General features: G+C 40.6%; 3 protein-coding genes across 4 annotated transcripts; 2 read left to right on the forward strand and 1 right to left on the reverse strand.

The window, feature by feature from the left end:
* Window positions 1-537: 537 nt before the first annotated feature.
* LOC115399294 (serine/threonine-protein kinase ICK-like) lies at window positions 538-10,254 on the forward strand. 2 transcript variants are annotated; one of them, XM_030106598.1, is made up of 14 exons: window positions 538-726; window positions 2,416-2,666; window positions 2,853-2,907; window positions 4,196-4,317; window positions 4,409-4,488; window positions 4,663-4,795; window positions 4,870-5,041; window positions 5,691-5,858; window positions 5,952-6,335; window positions 7,061-7,239; window positions 8,155-8,297; window positions 8,410-8,529; window positions 8,621-8,728; window positions 8,830-10,254. In XM_030106598.1, exons 2-14 carry the CDS (start codon window positions 2,566-2,568, stop codon window positions 8,979-8,981), a joined length of 1,917 nt encoding a protein of 638 aa, XP_029962458.1. In that variant the 5' UTR covers window positions 538-726; window positions 2,416-2,565; the 3' UTR covers window positions 8,982-10,254. The 2 variants fall into 2 exon arrangements, with proteins under 2 accessions (XP_029962458.1, XP_029962459.1); XM_030106599.1 differs by lacking the exons at window positions 538-726; window positions 2,416-2,666 and adding an exon at window positions 3,610-3,652 and having other exon boundaries at window positions 2,890-2,907.
* Window positions 10,255-12,296: 2,042 nt separating this feature from the next.
* Window positions 12,297-14,019, forward strand: gsta.1 (glutathione S-transferase, alpha tandem duplicate 1). The gene is made up of 7 exons (XM_030106643.1): window positions 12,297-12,391; window positions 12,489-12,602; window positions 12,695-12,746; window positions 12,981-13,113; window positions 13,198-13,333; window positions 13,448-13,573; window positions 13,691-14,019. Exons 2-7 carry the CDS (start codon window positions 12,516-12,518, stop codon window positions 13,826-13,828), a joined length of 672 nt encoding a protein of 223 aa, XP_029962503.1. The 5' UTR covers window positions 12,297-12,391; window positions 12,489-12,515; the 3' UTR covers window positions 13,829-14,019.
* Window positions 14,020-14,071: 52 nt separating this feature from the next.
* On the reverse strand, window positions 14,072-15,882 carry tmem14a (transmembrane protein 14A). Its single transcript, XM_030106650.1, has 5 exons — window positions 15,801-15,882; window positions 15,055-15,137; window positions 14,859-14,960; window positions 14,690-14,777; window positions 14,072-14,582 (listed from the first exon to the last, which is right to left on the reverse strand). The coding sequence occupies exons 2-5, from the start codon at window positions 15,128-15,130 to the stop codon at window positions 14,540-14,542; spliced, it is 309 nt and encodes a 102-aa protein (XP_029962510.1). The 5' UTR covers window positions 15,131-15,137; window positions 15,801-15,882; the 3' UTR covers window positions 14,072-14,539.
* Window positions 15,883-16,784: the final 902 nt, after the last annotated feature.

The raw sequence follows: 16,784 nt of genomic DNA on the forward strand, positions 1-16,784 counted from the left end.
TGAATAAATAAATTGTGCTCCTGTTAAATTTTCACGAAAAGGTCACAACAGGAATAATTAAATATCAATGTCACCTATTGCAAAATGCAAAATGCAAAAAGTAGAAAAATACAACTTAAAAACAATAATAGGAGTTATTTGGAACTTCCTTCTTCGTTCGACGCTCAAGAGTAATTTGAGGATAATTATTAGTTTAGCCACTGTTCAATCGACCTGCAGGAATGTGAAAAATGGAACAAAGATAGCGAAAATTACATCAAGCGAATAAACGGCATCTCACTTCCGCATTCGCTTTGCACCATATCCTGCTTCACTCTACATTTTTAGGTATTTCACTTCCAAAATGCCTTGACCATTGTTTTGTTCAATAAAAAACATTTCATTGTTTGTCTTTCAATTATTCCATGTTTCTTCTGCCGACATTAATGACATTAGTGGGCTACAGTTAGTGAAGCACAAAGAGATGCAGTGGTTTATTTAGAACTCGTTGTGTCTTTGATGCCGGAGCGGAGCTGTGATTTGTTGTAAGGAGGCTGCAAGCTGTTTGGAAACACCGCGAGACTACGCTGAGCCCCTGTCGTAGAGGACCGAGTGGAACATTTATTTACGTTTTGTGTTTGGCGCACTGGTTTAGATTACCAGTTAACGGATTACCGCGGAGGGCCATTTTTTGATCACTGACTGCTAATGTCGCCTGCGGGTTGTTGTCCGTGTGAAGCCAGGAGGGTGAGTGTGATGTGTATCATCCGGAGTTTTTGTGTGTGTATGTGTGTGTCTTTACACCACTGTTTTCTCTGTAGCGATATATTTTCTCCAGCAGCTGGGCGACCACCGGTACTGCGACAACTGCCGTTATTATTATGACTAGTTTTGCTACCGTTAGCTGCCAAAGTATTGGTTAAAATCAGGGCTGGGTAAGCTAGGGCTCCTGAAAACGTTAACGAATTAATTGATGGGATATGACAATGACTTTTAAAGCACGTGAACGCAGTTCTTGAGATTTTTGAAGGACTCATGCAGACAAGAATACCATGGGACACAGGACGGAGGTTGATGAGCAGCAGAAATATTTTTCTCATTTATTTCTTTGAAAAAATATGACTCTCATGATTATTTCTGTTTTAAACTCTTCTTAAAAGCTACATAGTGTACCTGAACCTGGTTTTTCATCGTTTCCACATCAGCAGGCTACTGTTCAAATTTCAAAACATTCTTGACAGAAGCTGAGCACTGGGAGCTAAACGTCCATCTTTCCATCCATCCAGTCATCCATCCATGCAATCCTCTATCAGTCTAACCATCCATCCATCCATCCAATCTTGTTTATCAGTCTGTTTATTCATCCACCCATCTATCCATCCATCCAGTCTTCTCTCTAACCATCCATCCATCCATCCACAAACACTCATATTCACACCTAAGGGAAAATTTAGGGTCACCTTGCATACTTGTTTTTAGACTGTCTTAGGAAACCAGATTGCCTGGAGAGAATCCACTCAAGTACAGGAAGAACATGCAGACTTGAGCTAGTGGTATTAATTTGATACTAAAAAGCAAACCACTACACCACAGTGTGGCCCAAGTAATGCTTCCTGGGTAAAGAAACAAGCACCAACAACGAGCTAGATTTATTATGCTCTGGTAATTACAAATAACTGTGGTTTTACTTTCTACATTTTTTTAATTTTGTATATTTTAGGTTGATCACTTTTACCGATACATGAACAGTTACTTTGTGAATTAAACACTGCTGTTTAAAAGCACGTTATTGGTTGTAAATATGTGTACACTTTTGCTAATATTCAACACCTCTAGAGTGACATTGTAAAATGCGCTACTTTTTTTGCATTCATTATGGAAATGTATGTTTAACAATGAGATGAATCAGATCAAGCATTTTCACTTTTTGAAAGCACTATAAAACATAATCGGAAAGTCACAGGGTGTAGTATTCTCTCCAGTCAACCTGAGCTAAGAACTGTAATAATTAACCATACAAGGAAGTAAATGTTGCATAATACAACTTCCTTCCCACCTTCCCACAATGAGCAACAGCAAATGCAGTGAGAAAAGTAACAAATAAGGAATACTTGTATTAGTGTAATAAAGTAGTTGCTTTTTAGTGTGAGTAATACATTTCATTTGTACTCAAATGTGGCATTATGACATTTGAAATGTTCTTTTACTTCAGTATTGCCTTCCTAGATGATTATGTTAATCAAATTAAGATAATCAAGTTAAAATTGGCTTTGAAACTATATTTGATAAGTTAAAATATGACTTGTTTTATGTGCAGATCTTGAGTTTATATTAACTACTTGTACTTGTAAATAACCGATTACAATTAGTCACTGGATTTCATACCTCTGCATACCTAATCTTTTCTTTTTCTTGGTCCATCTCTTTATTTCCCAGCTGAAAGGAGGAAAGTCCATGATACCGCGTGTCCTCCAGCTCTGTTCATAGTCTTTTCCGGGTATCACTGGAAAATCTGGTTGCATCTCCATTTTCCACCCGATTCTACTCTAATCCATCCCTGGAAGACGCAATGGAAGAGCAACCATTATGAACAGATACACGACCATCAAGCAGCTCGGGGATGGCACCTACGGCTCAGTCTTCCTGTGCCGCAGTCTGGAGACTGGCGAGCTTGTTGCTATAAAGAAGTGAGTATCCAGGAGTGTTGTGATTTTTTTTGTTAGAAACATCGGCAATATCTAATAACTTTCCTGTTGATCTGTTGATATATTTCAAAATGACAGGGCAGTGTTTTCAATTTACAGGAGCTATAAATGAGTCTTTTTGCATTGTTCATGTTAAACAGGTTAACCAATGATAACATTGTCTTTCAGAATGAAAAAAAAGTTTTACTCATGGGAAGAATGCATGAACCTCCGAGAAGTCAAGGTGAGTTAACAATTTAAAAAGTTTCACACAGTGTTAGAATATTTGCTCTAACATTGAAAGATCTGCAGTTATGGATGTGTTTACAGTGCCTTGGGTGGAAGTACTCACACGGTAGCTAGTTGTTCATTTGGTAATTGTTTCCCTTTTGCAATTTAAAGTCTCTCTGCACAACAGTGATCAAAGAAATATAAAAAGTTAACCAAAGGTTTGTGAGTAGACGTGTCGCAGATCTGAAAATGACCACTTTCTGAAATGTATTGTACATATATTGACCCACTGACTGGAACTTATCACACTAGGTACCTCAATAAACCCAGTTAGATTTACTGTTTTCCACCCTGGTTGTTGTCTTCTCCAGTTTAAAAGTAGAAGCATCAGTGAGCCTGTTTGCATTACCATAAAACTCGAGCAACAGGGAGTAATCGCATCGTCGACTGGCTTTGATATATTTATATCAGGACTTTGCCAAAAAAAGTGTATGCACATACTATATTTGGTAGTAAAAATGTTGCCAGAACTCCTGTATGAGATGTGGAGAAAGATATTTCTGCAGATTGTACCACAAATGTTTTGACTTGTTTTCAGTTCTTGTCAGACTTCATTGGTGAAATAGATGAATTTATGGGCAATGCAGTACTGATGTTTTCAACCCAGCTTTTGAATAATACATTTTCTTTTGTTTCCTTTCTCACACCACCTCAGTATGTTACTGTGTAAATGTTCCCACCAGCTCTAAGAGCAGAAGGTGATTGCTGTGTGCTGTTGGTTTTGAGCTCTGGCTCCCTCCCCTGGCCTTTTACGCACACACCCCCTTTTTTCCAGAGCTTGACCTTACGGCGGCAGAACATGTGTGAAACATGCTGGTTCTTTAGAGTCCTGCTAAGTAGATGATAATACAGCATGCCACTGGTAGCATTTCAAAGCCCCATTACAGCTTCTCCCCGTACTAAAATCTAGCATGTTTTTAAACTTATCTCCCAGTTCCCGGTGCATGGGGAAACCATAGTTTTCCACCCTGCTTTCTACCTATTCTGTATGTCTGTTCCTTGTAAATAAGATGCATAAATCCCACCTTGGCAGCATTTATCCCTCAAACCATGTTATGTTCTTACGCTACCCACGTTTCAACAGCGAGGTTGTTTTTGGTTGATAGTTGTAGGACTAGCTTCTGAATGTGCTGCAGTGACCTGTGTGTATTATCCAGCATGAATACTTTTGTTTGTTTCCAGCACTGTTGGATATAGTGTTTTATGTTTTAATCACACAATATCTCCATTTCTTCTTTTAGACCTTAAGAAAACTCAACCATGCTAATGTGATCAAACTGAAGGAGGTGATCCGAGAGAAGGATCACCTGTACTTTATATTTGAGTACATGAAGGAAAACCTGTATCAGCTCATGAAGGACAGGTGGGCGTGTCTTTTTATTCCATTGATTATTTCTTGTTTTATTGTGCGATGAAAGCTGATGTGGAAATGCTGTTCTTATCTCTGGCTACAGGACCCAGTTGTTTCCTGAATCTGCTGTCAGAAACATCATGTTTCAGATCCTGCAGGGGCTTGCCTTCATTCATAAACATGGTAATTGTCTGTGTGTAAAACGTACTGTGAAATAAATGTTTGTCCCCATGTTTTCTATGAATATTTTTTGGGTTTATAAATGCTCAAATCTAAATTCCAATTGTATCTTCATCCTCGTATATATGTACTGTAACTGTTCTAAGTCAGCCTTATGAGACTGTATTTGTCTGTTAGGGATTTTTCACCGGGACCTGAAACCGGAGAATCTTCTGTGCATGGGCCCAGAGCTGGTGAAAATAGCTGACTTCGGGCTTGCGCGTGAGATTCGATCTCGACCGCCGTACACAGACTACGTCTCCACTAGATGGTAAGTTTCTTTACAGTATGTGTACGTAGTTGAACGTGTTTTTCATTTCTGAAGACTCGTCTTGTTGCGCCCAGGTATCGCGCTCCAGAGGTGCTCCTCAGATCCACATTGTACAACTCACCGATCGACCAGTGGGCAGTTGGCTGCATCATGGCGGAGCTTTACACCTTCAGGCCGCTTTTCCCGGGCTCCAGTGAAGTTGACACCATATTCAAGATTTGTCAAGTCTTGGGTACACCAAAGAAGGTAACAAGTTCCTCATTTCATGTGGAGATGGTTGAGCACACACATTTTGTGAAAGGTTAAACTCATGGAGGCTTGAAATGAGACATCAAACGGTGGTGTGGGTCGTTATGCATCGTAGAGAGGTGACAGTTGTAGTTGTGGTCACAGATTTTCTCCCAGTTTCTGTTGACAAGTAACAATATGTGACAGAAGTTGTCCCATCTGATCGGGAGAAAGGATCATCGGCGCCAGACGGCCAAACTGTCCACCGTCCTGTCAGATTGCTGGTCATACTGTGTTGGAAAAATGCTTCTCTGCAGCTTGCCTGTGACAAATAGTAGAATTGTAAAGCAGTCACAGACTTACGGTGCTACATGCACACAACAGAATGACGAAAAGCCCTTTATTTGTTCTTCTTAGTTCCACCCTGCTGCACGGGATGCGTTTTAGCTGTTTGATGCCATAGTACGTTTTTTTTTTTTTATCTCTGTTGTAGTTATCAGCATCAAACATGTCACAACATTTGAAATTATAGAGAAAAATCAAAAACAATCTAATGTCTGGTTGTCTTTCCTTTCAAAAAAGTGCCTGATGACACCAGGAAACTTGTTCCCTGTGTCAAGTCTTATGCAAAACTATTCTTTCTCTGGTGAATTGTGTGTTTTTCCAGAACGATTGGCCCGAGGGATACCAGCTGGCGTATGCCATGAATTTTCGTTGGCCTCAGTGTGTTCCCAGTAATCTGAAGACCCTGATCCCAAATGCGAGTCCTGAAGCCATCCATCTGATGACAGACCTGCTGCAGTGGGATCCCACAAAAAGACCACTTGCAGCCGAGGTGACCTTTGGCATTCTGTCCTCCACAAACCTCACAGCTCAGCTCAGCGTACACACTCAGAGCTGATTGTGTGATTCTGTTTTTTGTTGTCAGGTTCTCAGGTACTCGTACTTCCATGTAGGACAAGCTTTGGGCACTCCACAACAGATCCTGGAGCAGGGCAGGCCTCAGATGGGCCTTGCGCCGCTGCAGGCCCCTCTACAGTCCCAACAGACGCGACAGCTGCAGCCTCTGCTCCTCAGACCTGTGCCGCCCTCCCAGCCTCCACCTCCCAACCAGCACTGCTCTGCCTCCAGGCCTCTCCAGCAGACCCAGCCCTCCTCCGTGTCGGCGACCGCCCAGGCGGCGGCATACCAGCGGCACACAGAGCTGGTGAGAGAGCAGCAGCAGCCAAAGCACATCCTGAAGCAGGAGCAGCCCCGAGCAACGCCTCCGAGCCACCTTCCCTACATCATCGACAACAGTCTTCAGAGCAAGGTGAGGAAACATCAGAGGCTTAGGGATGTTCTCGCACAGTCATGGTGGAACAGGAAAGGCCGTCTCCAAACGGTTCCCGCCAAGTTGGGAGGATGAAATTGTCCAAAATCCTTCCTCCATCAAACTTTACACTTGGTACAATGTAGTCAGACAAGTACCGTTCTCCTTTGGAATCTCCAAATAGAGACTCGTCAAACGGAGAAGCATGATTGGTCACTCCAGATAAAACGTCTCCACTGTTCTAGAGTCCAGTGGAGGTGTGTTTTACACCACGCAATCCAACGTTTTGCAATGTGTTTGGTAATGCTTGGCTTGGATGCAGCTGCTCGGTCATTCTTACACAGATGTTTGCAGAAAATCTTTGCTCAAAATAAAATTTGAAAAACTGCTAATTGAATCTTTAACAGGCTGACAATTAGTGAATTCAGTTCAGTTTTATTCTTATTCTTTTAATGCAAATTACATCATATCTCACACTTTTACTACAAAGAGGCCTCCAGCAGGCCCAGGCTCAGGTTTGTTTAGAAGATGGTCAAAACAAACTCGGAAGCTGCAAACAACAAGACTTCAGCTAATCCACACGCTGCAGGAAGCACAGAGCATGACTCTTGATCTCTACAGCCAGAATCCTGCACAAAGGTACAGAGTGGAAAGACAGTATACCTGTGTAACACCAAGGAAAATATTCTCACCTCTGCTATGTTTGTTTTTTGTTTTTCATGCAGCAAACAAGTCAGCTGAAACCTCAAGGAGGTGGTCGGCGGCGGTGGGGCCACGGCACAGGACACCTCAAAGGCGACGACTGGGACGACTACGAAGACACTGACCTGACCTCTATAAGTATTCTTGGAAAAAGCAATTTTGCTTCAGACAAGTCCAGGCAGATGGAGGACACACTGAGCAGGTGGGGCTGCGATCTGTCTGCATCATTTCAATGTGTGAACCTGTAATGCATGAAACCAACGATTTTCTGGAACAATGCACACAAACACAAAGGACTGATGGCTGCACAGCAGTGTTACTGTAAACGAAACCGAGTTTCCTTGCAAAGAAGAATGGGAAATCAATATTATTAATCTTTTTTAACATGAGCACACCACCTGTTCTGTACACATTACACTGGTGTCCAGTACCCTATGTAGTTTTGTTTTGTTTTGTTTTTTTACTTTGGGAACAAAGCATGACTTCAAACTCATCAAACCAACTTTCGTTGTAAGTCCTGAGAAAAATGTGCAGTGTTGATGTGACGGAGCCTTTTCTGTTCCTGCACCCGGACTCTGAAACCAACTTTCACCTGACATGGAAAAACATCAGTGACCCTGGACTTTTGAACTCCAAATGAAAACAGATTTATTGGAGCCTGGCTTTTAAAGGCCACTAGTCCCCTACGTTATTTCATTTAATTGTATTTCACCTCATTTGTTTTGTTTTTCCTGGCCTTGTTTTTTGCCACTTTAATGCGCCTGTATGCTATTTTTTCTTGAGTTATTGTAATCCACTTTGGTCCCCCGTAGGCGGCTCTAAAGGAATATAAATACATTTATATTCATTGATTTCACTTTTAATTTTTTTCCCCTTCCATTTTCTCATCATTAGACAATGTCTTAGACATTTATGGTATTGTTTCTGGGGTGCTCATGTTTTGTTGCTGTTACTTTATTCCTCAATCTAACCACATGCTAATCTGGCTGAACTCACCAAACCACATATTTGACTTTTTCAACATCCCTGTTTATGCAATGTTTGTCAAGTTCCTCAAATTCTGTTTTATTCCTTTGAAAGATGCAACGTGAACAGAGATTGACTGGTTGTCTTCCAGATTTGATAACGTTCTGGATTTCAGTCAACCAAATGGGAAGGAGGATGCACCATTAAACCTGAAAGAGACGGCAGCGTATCAAGAGCCATCAAGGACTGCTTCTGCCAAGCAACACTACCTGGGGCAGTCGAGATATTTACCCGGTAACCTGCTGAATAACCTTCTTTGTGATGCAATTAGTAGGACCGCTGTCATATGCATTCCCTTTAGTTTTTGGTTCACTTGTAGACTCTGACTCTCACCATCTCCTTTTAGGCATTATTAGTACAAAAAAGAATGTGGCCATAAATGCCAGCAAAGACTTTGCTGGAAGCCATCTGTGGGGCAGCAGCAGTATTCCCTTTGGAGGGACTCTGCCGAGCAGAGGCACTCACGGTAACACCTCTGTTCTCTTTACAAGCAATATACAGTTTGCTGTTGTGAATAAACGTCAATCTGAAGGATGCAATTATACTTTAATTATTAGGTACCAATACAATCCCAGGCGGATACATGCCATCGTTTTACAGAAAAGACAGCGGTTCTGCTGGTCTCAGAGGGCAACAGGGTACTTCATCGGAAACAAGAGCACCAAGTGAGTGCTTACTCAGAGCTTTCCTCTCAGTTCATTTTTTTTTAAGTCTGAATGAGAGACATGCAGCTGAGAATGCATTAAAAACTCTTATTATTTTTTAGATTATGCAACGTGGCGAGCTGGACGGAGGCAGACAAACACATCGACTACCACGCCGTCGGGAAACAAGAGCACCCCCTGCCTGCTGCCTCGCCCGCCGGTGCAGTCCGTTCACGGACGAACCGACTGGTATGCCAAATATGGACCCCGTTAGTGGCCTCCCAGGCGCACGGCTCTGTGCCCAAAAACCTTTTTCCCCTCCAAAGAGTAGGCCTAGATGTTTTTCCAATCAGAATGTGTCAATTAATGTTACACAGCAATAAAGTTTTGGGTATGCATACTATGGATGTTGTGAGTTGTAACATATTTAAGTGTATGTGGACAAATGCGACCAGCCAAAATGTTAGCCCTCAGTGTTTTGTTTTGTTTTGTACCTCTGGAACGTAAAAAGACCGCCCCCTGTATATATGAAGAGGTCACACCTTCGGTTTTGTATCACATCTCTGAATGTTGTTCACCAACATGTATACATTATATGCGTATTACAACTGGATGAAATGTTCACTGTGAGTTGTTTTGACTGAATAATTACTTTGCTTTGTCTTTGTACAGTGGTCTTTTTTTGTTGTTGTTGTTGTTTGTTTTCCTCTACTGCTGTTTTCTTACAATTGCCTTGCCATTCAGGAAACTATTGTTGATGTATTACATGAGGTACAGAGCAGTGTTTTGAATCTATTGAACACAATGCAAGCGACTGCCAGTGTACAGATGACAGGCGTGTTTGTGGCCAAAATGAGTGTGATTACTGAATCACAGGTTATCAAATGTAGTGAGAGGTTAGACTTGTTTGGTTTGATCAGATGTCTTTATGCCTTAAAGATGTTGTCATATTACCTACCAGTTAATCTTACATCAAGTGCAGCAGGATTGTTTTTTTTTCGTTTTTCTTAATTCTGTAAAACATCACTGCTAATGCTTTTGATATAACTATTCAGTGTGTCCATTCTGATCCTGCTCAGATCCATTTTTCAGAAGAGCAAGCTCATAATGTAAAAGTACCTCATAGCGAGAAGGTTTCCTGTTGGACTGTGTCAGCCTCAGTGTGGAGTCTGCATGTTTACCCCCGTGTGTGAGTGAAAGACAGAGTGTGTTTGTCTCTCTGTGTTTCCCTGTGGTGGACTGGCAGACTGTCCAGGGTGTGTCCCGCCTTCTCTCCATGTCAGCTGGGATTAAGCTCACTCTCACAGTTTGATGAAGCAGTACAGGGGATGATTGGATGGCTGGGTCATGTCTGTGTTCAGTCAAGATGAAAATTCTTAAAGTCAGTGCTCTGTAGTTAAATGGATGAACTTCATTGAATATATTGTATTTATCTGACTGAGGAAAAAATGTAATCATTTACAAGCAGAGGTCAATCACAGGGCTTAAGTGTTACTATATATGGAAATTTAATAAAGGAAATTGCACATCTGTGTAGGAAGTGTTTTTCACTCATCCATTAATCCAACATAGCTCCACCTGAAGAATAACAAACTTCCGGAGTGATTCCTGAGTGCTGGTATCATGCACATTTTATCTTCTGGGCTGGGCTTGTCCCAGTAAATGGGTTGGACTTTACTCACAGTTGGACCGTTTGATATTGATGCCAGCTGCCAACTGAAAGCTGCTATCATGACTGGGGATGATTTAAGACACTGCTGTGTGAGTGTCGCTATCTCTGAGACATGATGTCATTTAACATTACATTTTACAAGCTTGGTAAGTACATTCAGACACAATAACAACTCTATATATGGTTAGTTTTGATCAGTGGTGTTCGCCTCCGGTGAAAAGGGCTGCCTTCCTATATAGTTCCACCAGAAATTATTACCCCCTCTGCCACACATTTCAGTTGTGGCTTTTTGCTGATGTGTTGTAGCATTTGCTGCTGCATTTGGTTTTTCTGGGCCACCATCAAATTGTCGCATTTCATTACCCATAATAACTGTCATTTTATATGACAAAAACCAGTCCAAACACAAATTGAGACAATATTGAGAGAGGCTTCAGGAGATCTGAATGTCTCTGACAGCATATCTGTCTGTACGGAAAGATACGGAGCCCCTAAAATCCCAGAAGGAGATATACATACATACATACATATATATATATATATATATATATATATATATATATATATATATATATATATATATATATATATATATATATATATACATACATATACATACATATACATATATATATTTTTTAATCATCATCAGGCTGTCAAGATAACCTGTTAGCAACTTAAATAGTTCAACAAAGTTGGCAGATATGAATTTTCTGCGTCAGTAACTCGTTAACACACAGAAGGTGCCTCTTTCCCATGGGTGTGAAGTGGACAGTCTGCTACAAGCTCATTTTTTATCCAAAATACCTGTCTTTGATGCAGCAGACATAAAATTGATCCATATGTGTAGCTTTCAGTTGTCATGGTACTGGGGCCTCGCTGCCCCGCGCCTGCTGATGACGCTGATGACGTCACGTATACGATTGATTGGAAGGATGACGTCACATAATTATTCATGGAATTACTTACGGAATTAGTTTTTGAGGTTTAGTTTAGCTTCACACTTTGAAAGAAAATTTTGTTTTTGACGTATTGAAGTATAATTGGTCTAACAGTTAATGTTAGATGCACACCAGATGCACACCAACAAAATTAAATGAAAAAAGAATTAATACATTTTAAAAAAATCTTTACAGGGGAAAGATTGTCAAAGAAAGTGTGAAATAAAAGCAAAAATGTCTATTCAGAGATCTGTGTTTGTTTGTTTGTCAGTTAACATAATTGTATCCTTGAGCAATTAAATGCATCTGAAAACTGCAGTACAAGATTCTCAAGTTTGCTTTAAAAGGTAAACGATGAAAAAGTAAGGCAGACTGCCACGTGCAGCGCCGCATTTGGATGTGCCTGAAGCTTGGAGCTTGACTTCCCTACGTTTCTCCTACAAATGGGCCTTGAGCTTGTTTGGAGGTTCTAGCAGGGGAGCGCAGCTACTGGTATACCGATGGATGGTCGTCCGCCGGGGGGACATCGTCCTCTTCCACCGAGCGCGGAGCGTCGGGAGGGACACACATGGAGCGGTGAGGGAGGAAGGGGACACCCGCCTAGCCAGCCAGATCAGCCGAATCAACCCTAGCGATCAATGGGGTGACAGATGTCGCAGCCAGATCGCCCTCACATCCGAGGAAGTACAGAGGCAGGTCTGTGTTAAATACCGACGAGCCGGGACGCCGCATTCAGACATGGTGTCGAAGTCCAAATGTGTCATAACTACCTTCAGATTCGGTGCGAATTACTTATTAAATTAGGATTTTTTGCGAAACACCGTTGATTCAAGCCAAACTAATAGAATAAATATGAAGTAATACAGACAATTTTCCAGTTTACCCAGAAGGTCTAGCGGCAAATGTGAATAAGCTACTTTTCCATTGGTCCACATCCACCAATCACAGGCCTCCCTGGGCTTCCCCCGCCTTTCACTTTTCGCCCACTAACAGTTCAATATTATATAATGGGTTGAACTTTAATATAAGTTCCACTGCCTGATTTCTTCATTCGTCTCCACCTTTACTCGGGTATGACAGCCTAAGACAAGGACGCTGCAGATTTTGTTCATCCTAAAACACGTGTTTTTGAGCATTCTTACTCTGTGTTTCTCATTTTTTTCTGCAGATTTGGATTCCTCAAGAATCAATAACCATGTCTCAAAGACCTGTGCTGTACTACTTCAACGGGAGGGGGAAAATGGAGTCAATCCGCTGGCTTCTGACAGTCGCGGAGGTGGACGTAAGGAATATTGTGGTTTTATTTTCCTGCAGCTTTGGAAACCCTAAACTCCTTGAGTGTGGCTTAAATTGTCTGTAAATCTCTTTTGACAGTACGATGAGATCTTTCTGACGTCCAGAGAGCAGTTTGTTAAACTCCTGGATGGTAAGTAGCAGACAAAAGACCCTTTCAAGCCACTATAATGATGGGCGGATTCTCCTTGGAGTGTTTCCAAGTCACATGCTTGCTTGTTCCCATTCAGTTCTACTCCCTGATTATTCTGTGATGACACAGCAGTTTCTGCCTATCTTGTGACCTGTAGCCGCAGATGTAGTTCACAAGGTCACTTATTGTTTCACTACCTCTAAACTTCACTTCGCATGCTTCCGTTTCCTGCAGATGGAGCGTTCATGTTCCAGCAGGTGCCTATGGTGGAAATCGATGGCATGAGACTCATTCAGTCCAAAGCAATCCTGAATTACATTGCTGAAAAGTACAACCTCCATGGGAATGATATCAAAGAGCGTGTTCAGTAGGGTCCTTTTCTTCTTATCATGCAATAGAGGCCCCTCATGTGACATGAGAGATCCTGAGAAATTGTTGTTCTTTCCTTCAGGATCAACATGTACACAGAGGGACTGATGGATCTCATGGAGATGATAATGGTCCTTCCCTTCAGCGCAGACCCCAAATCAAAACTGGACAACATTGAGACGAAAGCAAAGGAGCGTTACCTTCCAGTGTTTGAAAAGGTGTGTTTATTTTTTCATTATTTTAGGGTGAGCAGTCTCATAGTTAGAGTGTTGTGGTTATATATGAATGTACGTGGTAGCTAAAGAATATGTCGCACTCCTGCAATGTCTCAGGCGCTGACTGACTCCGTACATCTGGTTGGAGGAAGACTGACCTGTGCAGATGTGTATCTGACTGAATGCACCTTGATGCTGGAAGAGAAATTCACAGCAATTCTTAAAGATTTCCCTGCCGTGAAGGTAAATGTGAAATTTATGCAAAGTATGGTAACTTATAGTGGTCCAAAACCTTTCGGAAATTAAGATATTTCCAAAAATAATTGGGGTTTAAAATTATCTTCTTGTGTTTCTCTCCAGGCTTTCCAGGGCAGGATGCTTCTGATTCCAGCCATCAGCAGGTTTCTTCTGCCAGGCAGCAAGAGGAAGCCACAGCCAGATGAGGTGTACGTGAAGACTGCCAAGGAAGTGTTGAACCTGAATTTCACATTTCCTTGAACTCTGATGCATTCCTTACATTAAATGCCAATAATAAAATTCTCAATATGCAAAAGTAGCAAGTGATTGAAAACTGGAAAATGCCTAACTAAATCCATTTGATATTAAAAGAATTCATGTATTCAATAATGCCATTATTGAGCAATCCAATGACAAGGTCTTAACAAAGTAAAGTTTATTTTTGAGGAACATTTAAGTGTTGGTGTCTTTTGTATTCTGCATCAAATGAATGACTCTTCAATCTCATCTTGTACACAAAATAAAACATTTATTCAGAAATCATTTTTTATTTTGTTTAGCTTCATTAAAAAAAGTACAAATCACTTTGTTCTCTCTGAGAAATAACACAAGTCAAAATTCCAGATTTTACTCTTTCTTAGTTGTTGGTTATTTTATTTTTTTGTGTGATCTGATTACTTTAGCAGCCTGCAAAACTGATATTAGTGTAAACTCCAGATCACATATACTGCACAAACTGTTCTACCAGTAGTGTCAGGGAATGCACTGCGAAGAAGCTTATCATGAGAATCACAATCGTATGATGGTAAAAAAAAAACCAAAAAAAACAAAAACTTAATGCAAGGTTATAAACAAGCTCATATTCTAATACCCACAAAACATAAGACTTGTTTTAGCAGAATGTATGAGAGTGTTTTCTTAAAAGTAAGGCTTGTTCACAGGCATAGAGAGGCCTCAGCGCCGTCCTCTGGGTTACATCATGACCAGGAGCAACAGACGAAACACCATCAGGAAACTGAAAGACAGACCGCAAATTAAGAAAAAAAAAAGAATCAGCTTATGTGATTTCACAATTACCATCTCATCTGCTCTTCATGCACTTTCAGTGAGTTTGAGTCTAACCTCAGTCCTGACATAATGCCTGCAGGCATCAACTTCCCAGATTTCTTGTATCTCAGCCCCATGACGACTGCAAGGGCTCCCGAGGCCACTGAAAGACAGACAATCCCAGTGAAATGTTACTTTAAATATGAAAGCTACTGGGAATTAATAAGAGCTTAGTCACACTAACTTAATGATATCTTGATGTCCTTTGGATCACTGGAGATGTTAAAGGCACCATAAGCAGATAATCCACCAAAGACTAAACCAGCCATCAGGGACATCACACTGCCTGTAACATTAAAAGAAAAGGAGAGCAATATGTTCAACATATTTCTTTTGATTGAAAGAAATACTGTAGAGCAGGAGATGTAAGATAAGATCACCTTTTCTCTTGTATCCCATAAATCCTCCAAATAGAATGGTTGCGGCATAGCCAAATCCAATCCAGTCCACTGCCATCACAACACTGTGGAGGAAATAAAGTGAAGTGTATCAATGTTGAGCTGAGAGAGCTGAGCTGATTAGACTCTCCAAAACAAAAAAACCGCACTTATGTTTTTCAGAAGGAACATTAACAAATGTGCTTTTTTTCTTTTATTGTCCCAATTTCACACCTTCTTCTGATCACATCTCTGAATAATGAGTGACAAACTATAGTGTTGTTGTTTTTTTTAATTTTAGTTCTCATTGGCTGTTACGCTAAGTTATTTAAGTTATTATTTTGTTGTCCTCACTTGCTCCCCTGGGGTTGTTTCATGTGATCATTGAGATCATGTGATCTCAATGTATGGCCTAATTTCCTTCTTATATAAAGGAATTCAGAAAAGCGTACGCTTAACTGTCTGAAAACAGCAACTACCTGTAACTAGATTTAATAAATTCTTAATATATACATTAAACGAATTATATTCGAACGAAATTATTTACAAAATGATAAAATATTGTATTTATCAAAACGAGCGCTCCACTAGATGTCGCTGTGAATCATTCACGATCACAATATATAACAATCTGCAGAAGAAGGCGACACAAACATGATTTACACGATATTGAACCCCACGGTAAACGCAACATAGCAGACACCGATTTCAGAGCCATGATCATGTTTGTCTCGTTGTAGGTTACAAACCAGTAGTTTAAGCAGCAGCGGCGTCAGTTACGAGATAAATGCTGTATTCTGCCCAAAGAGACGGTACTTCCTGGTTCTGCCCACTAGCCCGACTGCGCACGCGTCGTGATATGTTCAAGGTTCAAGAGAAAGTCGGAGAGTAAATCTATCAACATTTTCAATCTGAACAACACATTGGCATTGAATATTTTCAACTCGACGCGCTGTCAAAGTTTATTTCCTTTTTATTGGAATGTGGGATTTTCTTTATTCGGTTATATTTGGCCTCAAGTAGCCTGTCGATTTAGGAAGTTTGGTTTTATTTCATTTTGCCACTATAGATTTAATTATTCTATATCTCGAACAAAAATTGATTTCACAAAACCACTGCATGAAACATTTCACCAAATTAAACTATTTTCAACTTAATGTCAATGCAATAAGGTTAAAGAAATCTCATCGGCGCTCCGAGCTCTACTAATGTGAATCCTAAAAAAAAGGAAACTGAAATGTTATAGCACAATGATTTGGAAAATCAGTCGCCTAACACTCCCACAAAGATTTGGCATCTACATTGACAAATTCCAGTAAGCTCCTGGAAAGCTCAAGATAAACCATGTGACATATTTAGCAAAAGATTAGTATTAAATTCTTTTTTCGAACAAAAAAAACTATTGAGGCACCTGAAGTTGGCAACTGTTGGATTTGCCATTTCATAAACTGCGTTGCAGGGCCCTCCAAACTTGTATTTTGACTGACTGAACGGAAATCTGGATCTGAAAGAAATCTCTTCTATCATTGACAAAGGTGGTTTATGAGCGGACTCATGGTGACCCCTGCTGGAAAGGATGTGTATTGACCAAAACCAATGGGTTCAAACGGACACCTGAGATAAGAAATTCTTTCAAAATGAGAATCTTCAGTAGAATAAATGTTTAATTCGATTACTAATGCAGAACTGCACTTGTCCCCACAATCAGTGACTGCAATATTCATATTTTCCAG

This window comes from Salarias fasciatus, chromosome 13, assembly GCF_902148845.1.
Source record: "Salarias fasciatus chromosome 13, fSalaFa1.1, whole genome shotgun sequence".
NCBI classification, from domain to species: Eukaryota; Metazoa; Chordata; class Actinopteri; order Blenniiformes; family Blenniidae; genus Salarias; species Salarias fasciatus.